At 32.9% G+C, this 17,894-nt stretch overlaps 1 protein-coding gene across 7 annotated transcripts in view; it reads right to left on the bottom strand.

Moving 5' to 3' along the window:
- NAV3 (neuron navigator 3) overlaps nt 1-17,894 on the bottom strand; it is a 503,910-nt gene that overhangs the window by 61,215 nt on the left and 424,801 nt on the right. For 4 of the 7 annotated variants that reach the window (XM_087968025.1, XM_087968027.1, XM_087968024.1 and 1 more), the window contains 3 exons: nt 5,574-5,658; nt 4,281-4,557; nt 2,976-3,684 (listed from right to left, as the gene is read on the bottom strand). In XM_087968025.1, coding sequence (XP_087824151.1) covers nt 2,976-3,684; nt 4,281-4,557; nt 5,574-5,658 — 1,071 coding nt within the window. Of the gene's footprint in view, nt 1-2,975; nt 3,685-4,280; nt 4,558-5,519; nt 5,659-17,894 lie in introns of all 7 variants that reach the window. The other 3 variants (XM_087968029.1, XM_087968023.1, XM_087968028.1) reach the window with 1 other exon arrangement.

The following is a 17,894-nucleotide window of genomic DNA, read 5'->3' as shown; positions in this document are numbered from 1 at the left end:
AGATTTCTTCTGTAAACTGCAGAAAATTTCATTACTAAAAGATCTAAAATAGTCTACCCTTCTATAAATTCACCAGGAAGGCTTTTCTAAATTTATAGTTTATTGAATGGCAATGAACACAATATACATAATATTTATTTATACTTTAATAAAAGCCACAATGGTAAACAATTCCTAAGTAAAATGTTGTATTGGTGACTGGCCACAAGAGGGTAGTCCCATCTTTCTTTCAAGATTATTGAGTGTTTTTGATAGAACAATTTGTCCTGATATTTGAGTCGGGCTTTAATATCCAGAGATTGCCAATATGATTTTAAAATTTCATTCTTATTTTTTGGAGAATGTTTCTGATGAAAATAATGCAGTTTCAAAAATGTCCAAATCAAGATAGACTGCATATTTTTGCACAATTTGCACAATTTACAATCATAGGATGATTAAAGATAAGGAACATCATACTTAGATATCTCAGGCATCTGTCTTGGTTTTTACAAAACATTCATTTTCTTAAAAGAAAAGTTAATAGGATGAAAGCAGTATGCTACCCTTCAGTTTCTTTGTGTGCCCCATCTAGATTAATAGGGCTTCTCAGAAAATAAAAATTGTGGTTTAATGCAATTCAGCCTTTTCTTTGGAAGTTGGCATATATGTTGAAAGGAAGGAAGGAAGGAAGGAAGGAAGGAAGGAAGGAAGGAAGGAAGGAAGGAAGGAAGGAAGGAAGGAAGAAAGGAAAAGAAAAGTTTGGATGACAGCAAGTATCTTCGACATTGGCAACCAGTAAAACAATACAATAACTGTAATTAGACATAAAGTTTCTTATGAAGCATTTTTGTGATTACATCCATGGCAGATTCTAAAAATGTATAACTTGTCTTTCATTGTGTATCTAATAAGATATTTAGAAGGTAATTTATAATACATACATATAAAGAGATATTTATTTTTTAAATGACCTTTCATCCACTAGTTTTCTATTTAGGTTACGAAATTGCAACTCTACTATATATGGGATCTTTAATACCATAGTATTATATTAGCCAGTTATCAGCCATCCAGAGGTAAATAAAATCAGGGTTCTACTTATATTTTCTTGAATAGATAACTATTCAGTAGTAGACCTCACCAAATAAATTATGTTGATACAGATTTTCTCTTGTCCCATTATGGCATTCTGAATGGCAATAGTTGTTTATAATTAGATTTAGACACTCTTAATTTTTTCTGTCCATTGAACATTTGATGCGCATTCATAGGTTCCAAAAAGAGAAATTTGATTGCAACTATTTGTAGATGTCAGACCAACTTTCAACCTAATTGGAAGTTCCAAAATTATTTTGTTAGCTAACATTTTATTTTAAATGTTGCAGAGATATAAATTGGGAGACAGTCATAGTTTCACTCCCTTTGTAAGGAAGATGAGTGGTTTCAAAATTTGATGAATAAGTAAAATAAAACTAGTTTAACTAAGTTTTCAACATATTTCACAGCTAAGCATTAGCTGCTAGCAAAATACTTATAGCTATTTTCCAGGAATTTCTCATGAGCCCTGCATAGAGAAACAAAGCAACTTGTAATGTATATATTCTGGTAAAATGATTTAATTCAATGTACTATTATTTCCATTCTTCTTCTTCTTGACCTTTCCTTACATTTCTACATACCTTTTCTTACATTCCATACCTTTCCTAGATACATTGTCACTGTCAATTCTGAACTTCAGAATTATTTTGGAAGGAAACAGAGTGAACAGATGTAACTAAAACTCAGCATGAAAAGAAGTATGTGAATTTCTTTCTAACTACTTTTTGACAAGCCTTATAAACTTAAAAAGACTCAACCAAATTCCTTAGAAATACTATAAGGAGTACTTGAAAAAACATGTAAGCATATGGACTAATAGCTATTGACAATTATGTCCTCCACTCAGGTTCATAGTCACTGCTATACTCTGGTAGAAATAGCAAAATCTGACTATGTTTGAAGAATTATTTGTATCTGTCCTGCTACATCCCCAACTGAGAATCCTAAATTCTACTATTGGGGGTGGAAACTGAGAAAGATTATAAAAATCTCAGTGAAGCTTTTACCATCTCCATATGAATTGGACTACTATGCCCATCAACCATGACTAATGGCCATGATGGAAGTCCAAATGTTTCTAAATGGTGGGTTACAGTGTGCAAGACATATTTTTTGATAATGGAAAAAGTTTTATTATCAAACAATTGGAAAAATGCAAAGGCAACTATTAAACAATAGTTTAATAGTAAAATTAGTAAAACTGCTAATTATAGCTTTTGTTAGGACTGTTGTTGGTTAATTGCCCAATGGATTGCTCTCTGTATGGCTCTGAAGTACACACACACACACACACACACACACACACACACACACATATATATATATATATATATATATATATATATATATATATATTCTTAAGTTTTCGCGGTACTTACATGTATGGTATTCGGCTTGGTTCGGGTATTTTCCCACGTCATTGTAGTTGTTCTTTTAAAGTTGTAGCAACGTTTCAGCAGAATCTCATCTGCAGATGAGATTCTGCTGAAAGGTTGCTACAACTTTAAAAGAACAACTACAATGACGTGGGAAAATACCCGAACCAAGCCGAATACCATATATATATATACATATATACCATATTCAATTTTTACTGGAGATTTTGCTTTTCTGTGGTATGAGTGTTGCATATTAGATGAAATGGCTTGTTGTAAGTGAAGAAAGAAATGCAAAGAGAAAGAGAGAGATTGTATCAGTTTACACTATGGAAGCCATTTGGAAATCTTCTGCCTTTCTCTGGAAGTGTAATTCTATTTTTCTGTTGGAGCATGAAGTACCATGATCCTCCAAGGATCCCAAAGGAAGCCAACTTCATAATTTCCCTATGGAATATCATCTCTTCTGAGAGGGACAGAGAGGGCAAGAATCACAATTTTCACATAAAACATATTTACCTTCTAAATGTAGGAGAGGCAATATCTGGGTATTTTGAACCTGGTTGTCTGAGACTTGGTGTTCCACAGGCACTAGCTGAAGTTGGACTTGATTTGGGAGAACCAGACAAGGATACACTCTCAGAATCAGATATTGCTACTTTTTCCTTTTCTTTGTCCGTCTGGTTGATTGTTACTGGACTACATCGTCCTGAGCCAATCTTTGTAGGTTCCCTCAGTTTGTTAGTGGCAGCAGCACTGGCAGACTTGCTGCTGACATTAGAGTCGATGCTGCTGGTGCTAGATCTGTGTCCACCTCGGCCAGGAATCCCACTTGTGCTTGATTTTGAAGGACGTGGTAAACTTCGATACTGCAAAGTGGTCTTTGAACTCATATGTAAGACACCATCTTCTTGATTCTGAGAACCATCTAGACTGGTCTTTCTCCCTGCATTTGATTTTCCACCAATGGCTGCAGATTTAGGCATTTTCCCCAAAGTTGCAGAACCACTTGTTATTGTTGCTCCACTTGCAGTGATTATTGTTGAAGAGCTGACCCCAGTTTTCTTAAAACCAAAGGAACCTGTAGCTGTTGATCTGCCAATTCCAGAAGGAGGTTTTTTCCCTTCATCTCCACTGCTTTTTCCTGCATCTGAAGGGGAACGCTGAATGGAAGCTCCTTTCAGGGGAGTTTTTACTTTTTCAGAAGCTTTGGCATCATCTGTTTTTCCTAAAAAAGAACACAATTGCTGCAGAAATCCATGTCTAGGAGATTTCAGTTTTTCATAATACTGTATATAAAGAGTGGAGCCCCACTATGGCCTTTCAAATGCTGCAAAACAACTCTTTTGAAGGGTTTGCAAAGCACCTCACCTTTCTCAAGGTGAAGGGTATAACTAGGCAGTAAACAACATATCAGGGGGAAAGTTGAAGGCAGAACTAACTTTCTGTCAGAAGATATTTATAGGGAAATAGCCAGACACAATGGAGTCTTGACTTCTGAATGGAGAGGGAGACCCAATAATTGATGAGGAAGGGTGAAATGAGAGTCCACTCTCATGGAAAACCAATTTACCCATCCCATAACTTCAAAGGAAATATGGCAACATTACACTCTATCATTATTTCCCACCAAATACTTCTGAACTATTGCCCAATGATATAATTCAATTATACAAATTATCTGTGTAATAAATCTAATATTACACTATTACTGGTTTTCTATACCCAGATGCTAAACATGGAGTTTTCCCATCTATTGAGGTCAATTAAGGCAACTTAGGTAACTACTAGTCTTACATGAAACACTCTCAATGCCTTTCCTACCAGGTGTCTTGATAGTACTTCCTCCAGCTTTGTGCCTAGATGATGTTGCTCCCACTTGTGCAGTCATGCCTCTTCTCCAAGAGCCTGTCTGAGAAATGGGAAGAAGAGCTTTTTGCCCTCCTTTCTCAGCCTCCTCAAGCAATCCAGAAGGATGGCTCCTCCACTTGCCACTGTTGTCAAGATTGGCCTCAAGATCTTCCTCTGGCTTCTTCAGTTCTTCACTGCTCCCCCAAGGTTCTCCATCAGTTACTGAACGTTTTTCAGAATCTGTCTTCAGCTACCCAAAATAAATATCATGAAATGAAATTAATTAAGGATTTTTTATTTCAATCAGTGCAGTGTGAGAGTACACATTATTTACTTAATATCTTACCCTCAAAATGCTGATCACTCTACTTTGACTGCTATTTGTATAACTGGTGCTATTAACTTAGCATTGAGAGCAACTAATAATACATAAGAAAAATTAATGCTAATTCTTGAGGTTTTTTTTCTTCATTACACCTAAGAATATGAGGATCATATATTTAATTAGCAGGCAAGTTTCAGATTCAAATTGTGAAGGATTTTCAATTTGCCTACAAAACTGTCAATACTGTAATAAGTAGTTTGACAGGAATTTGATTCTTAACTGACAGGCCATATGATATAAATGTGTTTACTCAGAGATTCGTTGTTATTTCACACTCTCTTTATAATCAAGAGTGTGATATGCTAAGAAAGGACTCTGCTATATCTTTAACTCTCAATCTTGCCTCCATATGCAGCACAGAACTTTGCCTTGGGTTGTTGGCAACACCGTGCTGTGATCAATAGAAAATGTAATCATGTCATTAAACTCCAGCAGTGTTTATGATTCTCCACAGGTCCTTGATCAGGAAATAGGTTGCCTGTTTTTTCACACAGAAAGATCATGCACAGAAGGTGGCTCTTTGTGGCTTTGATTCAATTAATTATTTCATCATGGTTTTATGACATGGCTATACCAGAAGCTTTAATTACAACTATAACATGTCATAAGAGACTTGGGACTATTATAATTCCAACAAAGAAAACACAAAGAAAACACAAAGAAAACAAAAGAAATAAACAAATGCCTCACCACTCCAACCCTCAAACCACTCTAGTAAAGAATGTATGTGTTGAACAAGTATGTTAAGAAAAAGCGACAAAGCATCCAAGTGGCTGTCTGGAATAAATATCTTATCCTAGCCAGAAAATTAAGAAGGTGAGACCTACATGGGTGGGTATATTCTTTCTTGAAGAAGCAGTACTGTTAGAATAAGAACTGACCGATGATGTAGTATTGAGGTCATCTGTGCTGATGTTATCCAAAGTATCACTGAGACCACTGCTAACAGAACTGCTATCATCCCAACTGTTGAAGATAAAAACAACAGAGAAAAAAAAGAAATTGATATCTCATCAATTCTCCCTAAGAACTGAAATTTGTTGATGCCATTGGTTTCATGGGTTGTTTACTCATTAAAATATTGCTAAGTATAAATGTTAGCAATCTATGTACTGTTAAAAATGCTTTGATTGTAAATAATTTATTGAAATATGCAGTTTTTATAAGTTACTGAAATATGCAGTTTCTACCTAGTATAAATGTCCACAGTAGGCTGATTCCTAGTTTGTTTGACTCATATTCCGTAAGACATTATGAATGTAACATTAAATCAGCCTTGGATTCTGGTTTAAATTTTATTACAGTATTAGTTTAGATTATTTCAGGGTTTCCCCAGAAAATGGTCTGGGTTCAGGTTAGGTTGGTTATTCTTTAAAGAAATAAGCATAAACCAAATAAGACTCAAAGAATATAAAACTGTGCTATTTCAAGTCTTCTCTTTTTTTTTTTTTTGAAAATTTTATTTGGGTTTTCACAAAAACAAAATACAAATAAAACATCTTTTTTGAAAATAGCATGGTCCCAGGTTATCACTTCTTCATACAGACACAAAACTCAATTTCATGCTCATTTTTATATTCTATTCCATATCTTATTACCATTTTATATTTTCTACATAGTTTTTCCCCTCTTTTAATTTTCTCAACTTTGTTTTAATTATCTCAATTCAAATCATTATATTTATACTTTTGTCTGTCCTGTTACAATTTCACATTATCTTTTCTTATTAAGCAAATTTTTCCTTGTAGTTACCAATTAGAATATGACACCTTTATATCCTTTAATTTTATCCATTCAAGCTCTTATTTAAGCTTCAATGTATAGCTTTAAGATTATAGCATTCAATATAATACATAACTTCCAATCAAATTCTGCTTGGTACATTCTTAAAATAGACACTATATTCTTAAAAGAAATATATATATATATATATATATATATATATATATATATATATATATATATATATATATATATATATATATATATATATATATATGGCTGGTTGTATTTCCGTCATGTAGTTCTGTTGCAGCTTCAGCAGAGTCCATCTGCCATGTATAGATATTGGGCAGCCTATTGCTGTGCCATATTGTATCTTGGTCTGTGTTTATGGTCTCGAGTTTGCTGTGTTCTGCTGAAACTCCGTAACACAGACCAAGACTCAACAATATGTATATGAGGACACATACAGAAGCTATGATGGCAGATGATATACAACTATATATGTATATATATATATATATATATATATATATATATATATATATATATATATATATATATATGTATATATATATATGTATATATATATATATGTATATATATGTATATATGTATATGTATATATATATATATATATATATATATATATATATATATATATATATATATATAAATAAAACACATTCCATTCCAATTCAATTCTATCATTAACATGCATTAAAATCTTAACATCTTTAACATTTCTTTTCAATTAAATATCATACTTCCTTGGGAACACTTATAAACTTTCCATAGTTAATTCTTTTTTTCCCATATTTCTCACTTATATTTTTATAAATCATTACTAATAATTAAAAACGTTCCCTTTTAATTCTCTCAATAATTTTAATTCATTTATTTATTAACAAACATCCCACTGCATTACAATAAATATTTTATCCATCATCATATTTTTCTAAATATTGTAATATAACAATGCTATCTTATGTACCTTTGCAGAATCCCTTTTACAATTAAATTTTCACCCATTATCTCTAAACAAACTTATGGTTACAATCCTTATATCTTTTCCCTGTTTCTCCATTTCTTGTTTCTGTCTTTTACAACTTCTTTTCCTTGCCTTCTTCCCCCTCTTCTTCTCCCTCCCCTTTTTACACCCTTGTCTCTCTACTTCTAACTCTCTCATCTGTAATCCCCTCTTCTGTTGCTTTCTAATATTATACTTATCTTTCAAATTCTTCTTCTTCTTTTTGGTTGTTTTTTCTAGTCTTAAACCTTTCACTCTCTTTCCCCCTTTTCTTTTTTCCCCCCACTTAAAATTATTTCATCATTAAAGATGGCTTCTTCTTTGTCCCAATCTTGTTCTGCAAGTGTTTCTTGTTGCTTCTCATAGTTCCAGATCTCAATTTCTAAGAATTGAAACACAAAGCCAAAAGAACTTCTCCCTTCTTGTGCGTCTTTTTTCCATTTTTTTAAGTTCCGTTTTCAGTTCTTCTAAGAGTGATACCATTTTAAAAACTTTTAAACAACCACCCAGATAAATTTAGTCATCTAGATGCAAAAACCAAAAGTCATCAAGTAATCCAAATAATCCAAGGCTGTTTCTACCCGCTTCTTTTTTCCACTTTCTCTTCCTGGGGTTCTATTATTTTGTTACCAAGTTTCCATTAAAATGTATCTTTGAGGAATCTTGTTAAAATTTCACTGTAAGTTCCTTTTACTTACAGTTCCATTCCTTAATTCCAGGCAGTCTCCTCCATTTTTCCAGATCCTGCCCTTCTATTCTTTTTTTTTCTCCTTTCCAGCTTTTAAAAACTTTTAAATGTCCAGAAATCTTTATTATCCCCTTGACTTTTATTTTCAGCTTAGATGCCTATTAATGTCAAAGTGGATTTTTTTTTCCAGTTTCTTGCTTAAGTCTCTTAGCTGTCAGTATAAGGAAGGGAAGAAAAAAAAACCCAATCCTTTCCCTTCTCTTTCTCCTTCGCAGCTTCAAAATCTTCTTTGGGAACAATGTTGTTAAGTTTAATTCCAGGGAACCTTATTTGTTGTTTTTGCTGTTTGACCCAGTCAACCAAAACTTTCTCTTCTTATCTTCCTCTTGCACATTCTTTTCCAGTCGAGCTCTTCTTTGTGGTGGCCATTTCTGACCACTGCTACAACCGCCTTCGGGAAAGGGAGTAATGGCCAGCTGGGGAGGAGAGATGTGGCTCTCCTCAACCCTGCAGGCAGTCTCCCCCCTCTTCACCACCTCTACAGGGTGGCTTAGCCCCGAAACCAGCCGGCTCGGGGCGCTCCAGCAGCGAGCATGGATCAAAGCCTCGGAGAGACGAGGTTTCGGTCTGTCACCGAAGAAGCTCAAACCGGAAGGCCCACTTTGAGTCTTCTCTAAAAGAACAGTGAAAGTGAAAATAATATCAATAGTAAGATATTATTTTCATTCCACCATAGTTCTCCTTTTTGCATTCCAGGCAGTTTTCATGATATAAATTAATATAAATTAACACAGTGCTATTCAGTATCTTGCCATGTGGGTTTCAAGTTTCTTTTTTCTATGGTCTTTTGACATTTCCCTAAAACTGAAAGGAATAATTTTCAGTAATCTATAATCAAGATAGACTTTTTCATAACCAGAATTATTGTTGTTCGTTGTCTATGGTGGTTTGTTTTGATGGAAATTATAACCCAGTGCATCTGGAAAACATCAAACAGGAGAAGGCAAATGATCCATTGGAAATGTATTCTTAAGGATTTAATATAATCTAGAATTTTTCAAGAAAAACTACATGGCCATTGTACTTTTGCCTTTGGAATTCTTAATTGATGCTACAATACACACCTCAAGGAGATATTTTTGAAGGTGAAGGTGAACTGGATCAGAATAAAGAGCAAGAATCTGATAAACATTGATCAAAATATAGAAATAAATCAAAAGCTAATAAATTAAGAAAAGGTGATGAAGTGAATGAAGCACAGTACCTTAATCTCATCCATAAGAAAAGAAATTGTTGGCAGACATCCAAAGGGGGAAAAAAGAAGCAAAGACCAAAAAAACAGGTGGAACAGTTGGCGATATTTTTCGTTTCAACCTGTAAGGCAACTGAACTTTTTTAAAAGGTACCTTGACTACCCAGATGAAGAAGCACCGATTTTGGGATAACATAACATGACCTGGTTGATTGAGAAACTCCATAGACATGTTGGCAGATATATATTTTCAGATTATCAACCTGTATTGGACATAACTGAATTCTCTTTAAAAAATCAGGTTTACTCTTGAATACCCAGATGTAGTTAAGTCAGAAGTACTTTTACACAGTTAAGACATAGGCCTTGGATAAGGTAGTATCCAAGTGAAGAAGTCTTATGTTTGAATTGGACTATTACACTAGATCTATTGATTTGACCAGGCTTCCTATATCACACGAGTGTCACTGTATCAACTAGATTAGGTGATGCGTAAACCCTCAGGAGTTGACTGAAGTTGGCAGTATATGAAAAAATAAATGATATTCTGGTGACAATTAACAACACAAGAAAGAATAAACTTATTTTTTAGCTCTTCACCATCATTTTTTTTAAAAGAGTGATGCATGGAACAGAACCACATCCACCCTGCCCCTGCAGGATAGAAAGGTATCAGAATAATGTTTAACTACACTTTGGAAAATTGTCAGCATGGTCTTGAGTGAAAGGGGAGAGGCAATCCTAGCCTAAAAAATTGACAGCCACTGTTAATTGCTCCCAGCATCATTCTCTCCTATCTTTCATGGAGGGCCTCTTTGAGGAACCTTACTCAGAGTTAAATAGCCTGCTATGCATGTGATATGCATATGAAAAATACTTCCAGTACTGCTGTGGATTTGTAATGGATTTCTATCTACTTTTACTGAACTGTATTAGTTTCCTAACTATTGTTAACTGTCCTACAAATAAATAACAACAGTGTTTTGGATATTGACTTTTGGTTGTTCCCTCTCCCTTCATTACCAACCATCTACACTAGGTTCCAGACAATTGATTAGAACAGTTAATTGTCTATTATACAGTTTTGAGAGGAAGTAAAAGTTGAATGCATACAATTCAGGCTTAGTATAGGTTGGGCCCCTTTTTAAAACTATTTTTAATAGTGCACATTAGGCATGCTTGTGGATAGTACCCAGCTGTCATTTGATAAATGGAGTTGAACTGGTGATCTTTTCAGGTGATTTGTATAATCACAATTCAACATATCAACAAATACTATACTATGCAAATGTGTCTTGTACTTAATTGTACAATATAACTGTTTGCTGTGAACCAATTTTTCTTAACATGCCTAAGTTTGTTTTACTATTTGTAAAAAATGTCACATCAATTGCACCAGTTTTATCATTATTGGCTTTTACTGTGGTTTTTACTTGTCATACATTTTTCTTTTGTTTTTGAGCTGGTATATAATTATAATAAAGTATTTGTCTGTCCATTTTGATGTATAAGAAAAAAACAAACAGCTATTGCTCTTCTACCCAGCTGTTCCATGAAGAGTGAACTCTCCACAGTGTATTAAAAGAAACTGCATGCCACTAAAGAAAGTCATTAGAAATACTCTGACAGAGCAAAACACAATTATGTTAGGAATGTTGAACAGCTGTAGTTTTAAGGAAATCAACTTCATGATTCTTTAAACTTTCATATTTAGAATCTTATTTATTTCTAGTTACTTTGCACCTGATAACCCACTTGTCAAATGACAAGCATTATGAAAATTTCTCTAAAGCTTTGCTACGAAACAAAATAATTGTCTGAAAGAAGAGTGTCATTTCCAAACTTAAAAATCATTCTTCAGCTTTTCCTGAAAATGAAACAATGAGTTTTAGCATTCTTTATGGTATGCAAATTGGCATTCATACCCTATCCCCCAAATTCCTGAGCACAGTTAGCAGCATTGCAGTTCCTCTGAAAAAGGAGACAGTACTTGAGTTATACAGATGGAGCCACCATATTTCCTTCCCATCCAATTTCAAGGCTCCCTAAACTCCTTGATGACTCTGGACAGTTTACAAATAAAACAATCCATAATTAAAAAGAGGTCATGGAAGACCACAGGAACATAACTAAGCATAATGAAATTGAAAGTCTTCTAAAAGATTGTAGTGTGTGTCTGCCTAAACAGGAGCATCCAAGAGAAGCAAAGACAGAGATTGTTGACATTACTTGCTGCTTTTATTTTTTTGGGATAGCTAACATTCCTGCAATTGATTTTCTCTCACCAGAAGGATGCAAGCAACCTTTCTCACTTTCAGGATGAAAGCAGCAACTATGGTGTCCTTATGCACTTATGCTTCACATTACCCTAGCCTCTCTTATATAAGATTGACAGAGAAGCATTTACTGCCACCATGAAAATTCCTTAAAGCGGCCCATCACTGAATGGAAGATAATTGCTGATCTTAATGGTTGCATATGCTATTGCTTTTTACAGCTCTTGAGCAGAATAAATAACAGATGGTGGGTTTATTATCAGCAGAAAGTGACTCCCACCACAGACTTGGAAGATGTTTCTAAATTAAAGCCATCTTATAGCAGGCAGTGTTCGTATACCTAATGATGGCTGTTTTAAAAATACCAAGTTACACTTGGATGGAAGAATATCAAGAGTTCCCAGAATTATAGACTAAAATATTAACTTGAAATAACATTTTGGAAGAAGATACTGGTAAAGCATGTTTCATTTTATTTGAAAAAAAAACCACTTGGGATGCATTCATTTTGTGACCTGGACAGGAGACTTTATTTCTATCTTTACCAAGATACGTTTTCAATTTATTTGAAATAAACATATCTTTAGATATAAATAAAGTGTTCTATCATTAAGATTTTTTTCTATATTTGGAATTAGGAAATGTTCCTTTTTTCATCATTGTAGAGATAAATAGCAGAATAACTTCATAAGCAAAACTTATCAAGATAAATCCAAATTGGATCAAACTGAAATACAAACTGCTCTGTATTTTCTAATATAGTACAGATGTTAGTAATCAATATACCTAATTTTACTGCCTATTAACACTAGTGCCATTTACCTATATTTCATATTTACAGAGTCTTACACATTACTAAATAGTTTTATAAAGATATCATACTAGCTATATAGAGAGAGCTATATTTATACATTTATTCATGACAGCTTGAACTGTGGGCTAATTCCATTGATTCCATTTTAAATATTGAACTTTTCAATGGAAGGTACATTTGACATTAGTTTTATTCTTTTTCTTTCCATCCTCAGTTAACTTCCATAAATAACAAAGTCACTGAAACATATCCATTTGAAATAGAATATGCTGGAAGTTTTTCCTGTTTAGTGTGATGTGGTTCACAAGAACATGACAGAGGTGAATGTGCTATTTTATAGTTTATTAGGTTTCTTAAACTTTTTAGCAGCTTTCTTCATCAAACATCAAATTAAATGGTGCTTTTTAGGCAAATTGAAACACAAAAAGAGTGTTGAATTTCTTCACAAACTTCCTTTGAATTGGAGTCTTCCAAAAGGGAGATTTTGTCTTTGTTTTAGAAAAATGGCATAGTTGTTGTTTTTTAATGTGCAAAATAACAAACAAATTGACAAAAGTCTGCCCAGCTCCCACTGCAATGAATCCATCACTTGTTTTATAACAGACTGTCCTTGACATATCTGCTAATAAATCATAAACAACAGCACTAAGCCTATTTAGCCACATTCAACATACCACAGATAACATAAAAATGAAGCCATGGACAGTGCAAGTCAAACTAGACAATGAATATTCTGAAACTGCCCCAGAACCATTAATTTTCTATATATATTCTGTCTCCACATGGAAATGCCCACAAGCGCCACTAGACAAATACTTTATTTTCTTTCTACCTCAAGTATAATGCATTACCTGTCATTTTCAAGCATGACAACCACTGTGGTGGAAACTCTGTATTATTTGTGGGTCACAGAACAGATTTAATCAGCATTTTCATGGCAAAAATATTCTCTACTAAGACTATAAACAACATATTAACAAATGGCATTACATAGGGCTTTACATAGCTTTTTCAAAAAGTTTAATAAAAATGGAAATAACTTTTAAGATGTAAATGAAATGAATAAGCCATTTTTTCGTATAGTAGTCAGAGAATATCCTGAACTGAAATATATTTGGTTTAGAATTCTACTCCTAACTCTCTAGAGATATAAATATAATATTTTCAGTCATTTTTAACTTCAAGACACTTGCTTTTTAATTTTTAAAAAAGGAAAGTGTTTTTGGAAAGGCAGCATGACTAAAAATAATTTGCTTGTTATTTTTTTTAAAAAATCAGGAAATGATACTGATTTTCTTTTTATGCAAGTGAGTAAGCAGGCTAATAATTAACTGCATTTTAGTTGTAGATCAAGATATATGTTTTACATACATAAAAATAATAATTCCATTAAGAAATCATGCAATAATCACCTAAAGGGCAGCAATTCTGCTAAAATTATTTGTCAAATGCTTTTTGTTAGTTACAAACATGCTGCTTGTATCCAAGAGAATACTTACAAAGTTTACAATGCTTACAATTAACTTCGTTTAAATTTAGGCCAATATGCAAAAACTCTTAACTATCTGATCTAATTTTTCATTCATTAACTTTGTACATTGTGAAAATGCATTTTTGTTTTCAATTATTAAGGAAAAACTCATAATTATTTTACCTTTGGTACTGTATCCTCCCAAAATTGAAGTTTTATTATGGGACAAAATTATTTTGAAATCTGTATACAAGTAATTTAAAATAACCTACATTTTTATCTGTCTGCATCATTTCAGTGCATTCCATAATTTTATTGGGGTACGTTTTATAGCTCTAAAAATCCAAAACAAAACAAAATATTCTCCAGCAATCTTTTAATCAAATGCTTATAGAGTCATCGTATAGAGAGTGATGGTTGGGAAATCCACATTGTTTCTTCTGCCAGCCTGCTGCAGACAGGGTAGCTATTTAGATAATTTAACAGCCCATCACTATATATATATTGCAATGTGATTGTATTTTATATATTTGCTGCAGACTGACATAAAACCAAGACTGACCTTGAACACTGCAGGAAATAGGGAAGCACTAAAAATCTCACATATTACCTGAATGGTGTACTGCCAGACATACAGTATAACACCATAGCAATTTTCCTTTTCTACTCTAGAAAGTATTACAGTGATCCTAATACCGTAGCAATTTTTCCTTTCCTGTCCTCAAAAGTACTACAGTGGTTCTCTTTCATCCATGGATCTCTTTCTTCTGAGTTAGAAATGTAGAGGTGTCTGGTATCTCACAAACCATTAGTTGCCCATACCTTTAGACTTCAAAGCTTTCCCAAACCAACCAAGTCTCAACAGCCTACCTAAATTTCAACAGGCTTTAGAGAAAAAGGACAGTAGTGGACAAATGCACACCTTTGTGGCACCCAAAGATGGCAGTCCTTCAAAACTATCATATTAGATCTTCCTAGATAGGAAGATAATGCTTGAAACAAGAAATTACCAAATACTGAGATCCCAGTATTTACTCTAGGTGCTATTTAGATCACTACTTAGTTTAAAGAAACCTTTTATAGATTACCCTGAATATCATACACATAACGTGGTCAACTTATTGCTTACTCTTCAGTCAATATTATTTATTAACATGAGAACATAAAACCTAAAAACAGATAAGCAGTAGCTCTATTTCTTTTCTTTTTTTGAAACAAATTTTATTAGTTTTAAAGATAAACAAAACATCATTAAACATTACAAACAGAAAACCTCTTTCCATTGTAAATTTTTACAAGGCAGATAAAAGATTATTTTATACAGCATAATTCTAATTTATCCCATTTCCTTATAAACACATAAATATCTTTTAGCAAAGATTATTTCTCTTTAGTCTCTTTACTCATTATTTCTCTTTACTTTTATTCAATTACATTTCTTTTCTATATTCATCTATTTTATAACCATCATATTAATATTTTCATCTGACTTGTTTACAAATATTCTTGTCTAACATTCCTCCAAGGTTTTATTAATTCTTAATCAAACATAAACACACAAAACACAAAAACATAAAACTTCTTTTTAGAAAGTGGCTTGGCCCCAGAATACCTCTCTTTGTATGGACTTCAATTAAATTCATGCTCATCTTATATACCATTACTTATCTTATTAACCATTCTATATCTTCTATATAACTTCTCCCCACTTTTCACTCTATTTATCAGCAAATACAAAAACAAATGGAGGAAACAGAAGAAGAAGAAGAAGAAGAAGAATAAGAAGAATAAGAAGAAGAAGAAGAAGAAGAAGAAGAAGAAGAAGAAGAAGAAGAAGAAGAAGAAGAAGAAGAAGAAGAAGAAGAAGAAGCCATCTTTAATGAATTAAAAAATCTGACTAAGAAAAAGAAGAGGAAGAGAGGAAGGAAAATAAAGGACTTAAGACCTAAAAAAGCACCCAAGAAAGAGAAAAATGAGATGCAAAACCAATGCAATGCTAGAAAGCAAAAGAGAGAGAAATACAACAGAGAGGGGAAGCCAAAAAGGCGAAGGTTAGGAGGGGGGTGGTGGTGAAAAGACTAGGTGGGATAAGAAAGGAAGGGAAATTGTGGGGGAAAGCCATAAAGATATAAAACAAGATGGGAAAAAGAAATATTTTTTTAGGGACAAAGGGTAATGTATAATTTATAAAAAAAAAAAGGATCTGCAAAAGTACATAAGATAGTATTGTAGTATTTGTATTAGAAATAGAAAACTAGAATTTTATTAGAACTAATAAAATATTAAAATATCAAAATGCTTAATAATGATAGACTTTATGATTTAATAAAATATTAAAGGGAATGTTTAAAATATAGAGTTTATTGGCTATTGTGTTAATGTTACTACAAATGTATTATTGTAGCATTTGTTTTTGAAGTAGACAATTGGAATATTACAAGATTTAATAAATCAAAATATTACAATGTTTAAGATTTAATGATAGATCTTAACATTTGATATTATTGAGAAGGTATAAAATGCTTAAGATTTAATGATAGAGCTTAATTTGTTATTCCCTTAATGTTATCACAACTTTTTTTTATTCTCTCCTTTTTTTAAATTTTTTCAGTTTAAAATGTACTATTTAAAATGTACTAAAAAAGTAGAATGGTAATTATGTACTTAATTATTTTATAGATTTATTATTCTCTCTTTTTTTTCCTTAAAATTTAATAGGTAGATTGTACTAAGCAGAATCAGATTGGGAACTAGGTATTATCTTAAATGTTAACCTAAGGGATAGAAAGGCATCATACTTCGATCAGTGATTCCAGGAGAAATCTTTTTTTTTATATTAAAGAGAATGAGATAAATGGACAATTGGAAAAGAATGGACAAAAGATATAAGGATAATGATTTAAAGTAAGACGAAATAAATAAAATAGAATTAAGAAGAGCAGTAGCTCTATTTCTTATTTCACTCCTGGAGGGTGGAGTGGGAGATGCAATACTATATTCCTAGCATGTGTTACCTTGCCAAAATCTTGTTGATGCATTTGTGCTAGCTGAAATTACCAGACCATTTTAAAGCCACATAAAGTGTATTGCAATAATCCAATATAGAGCAAGGCATATACCTGCAGTTCAATGGCCCTTGTGCCTCAAGGGCTGCTTTCATCACTGCAGCAGATGTTCCTGAATCTATTTTCCAATATTGCTAAGAAAGAATATTAAATTATGTCAGTGTAAAAGCTCTGTGGTATATACAGAGAGCAAGCTGCTAAATCTACTTTGCTGACTTATTAGAATGTTTGCAAGATAATTGCCAACTTTATCTGGCTCTTAACATCTACAACAATGTTTTTTTCAAACTTGGTTGGGGAAATCTGGGCATTGAAATCCACATATCTTAAGTTGCCAAATTTGAAAAACACAGATTTGAAGGGACTTCTGGAGCAAATTTAAAACTCTCCAAAAAGCAGAGCCACTGACCATGGCAGAAAATGAAAAACTGGTGGGCTTCCTTAATATTTCCTCTCAGGACAAGGAGATGGCTTGAGATGGCTTACAAATGCTCCAGACAGCTGCTCCTTGTGAGAAGACAAGAAGATAGTGATATCTACTAGGTTTAAAGATGAGGGAAGAGCTACCTTGCTCAAACCATAGTTGGTACCTTTGAAAGGACACTAGGTTTGCATAATTAATTTTCTAATCACTTTCAGAATTCGCTTATTAAACACTTTTCCTGTGTGTTTGTGTATATGTGGGGAGAGAGAGAGAACAAGCATTGATTTATCAATTATGCAATAAATTTAAGAATCGTTTATATAAGTGTTTGTGATAGTACAGCGTGAACCTGAATATATGACCCCTTACCTTTAATTTTAGCTTAACTCCTTGACAAAAGAAAGATACCCTCATGTAACATAACATTGTAAAATATCTGCAATTAATTTTCAGGTTATTA

Source organism: Notechis scutatus, chromosome 6 (genome assembly GCF_049901735.1).
Source record: "Notechis scutatus isolate UNSWTSFEM ecotype Mainland chromosome 6, rNotScu1.2, whole genome shotgun sequence".
Taxonomy (NCBI): Eukaryota; Metazoa; Chordata; class Lepidosauria; order Squamata; family Elapidae; genus Notechis; species Notechis scutatus.
This window is presented reverse-complemented; position numbering and strand designations above follow the sequence as displayed.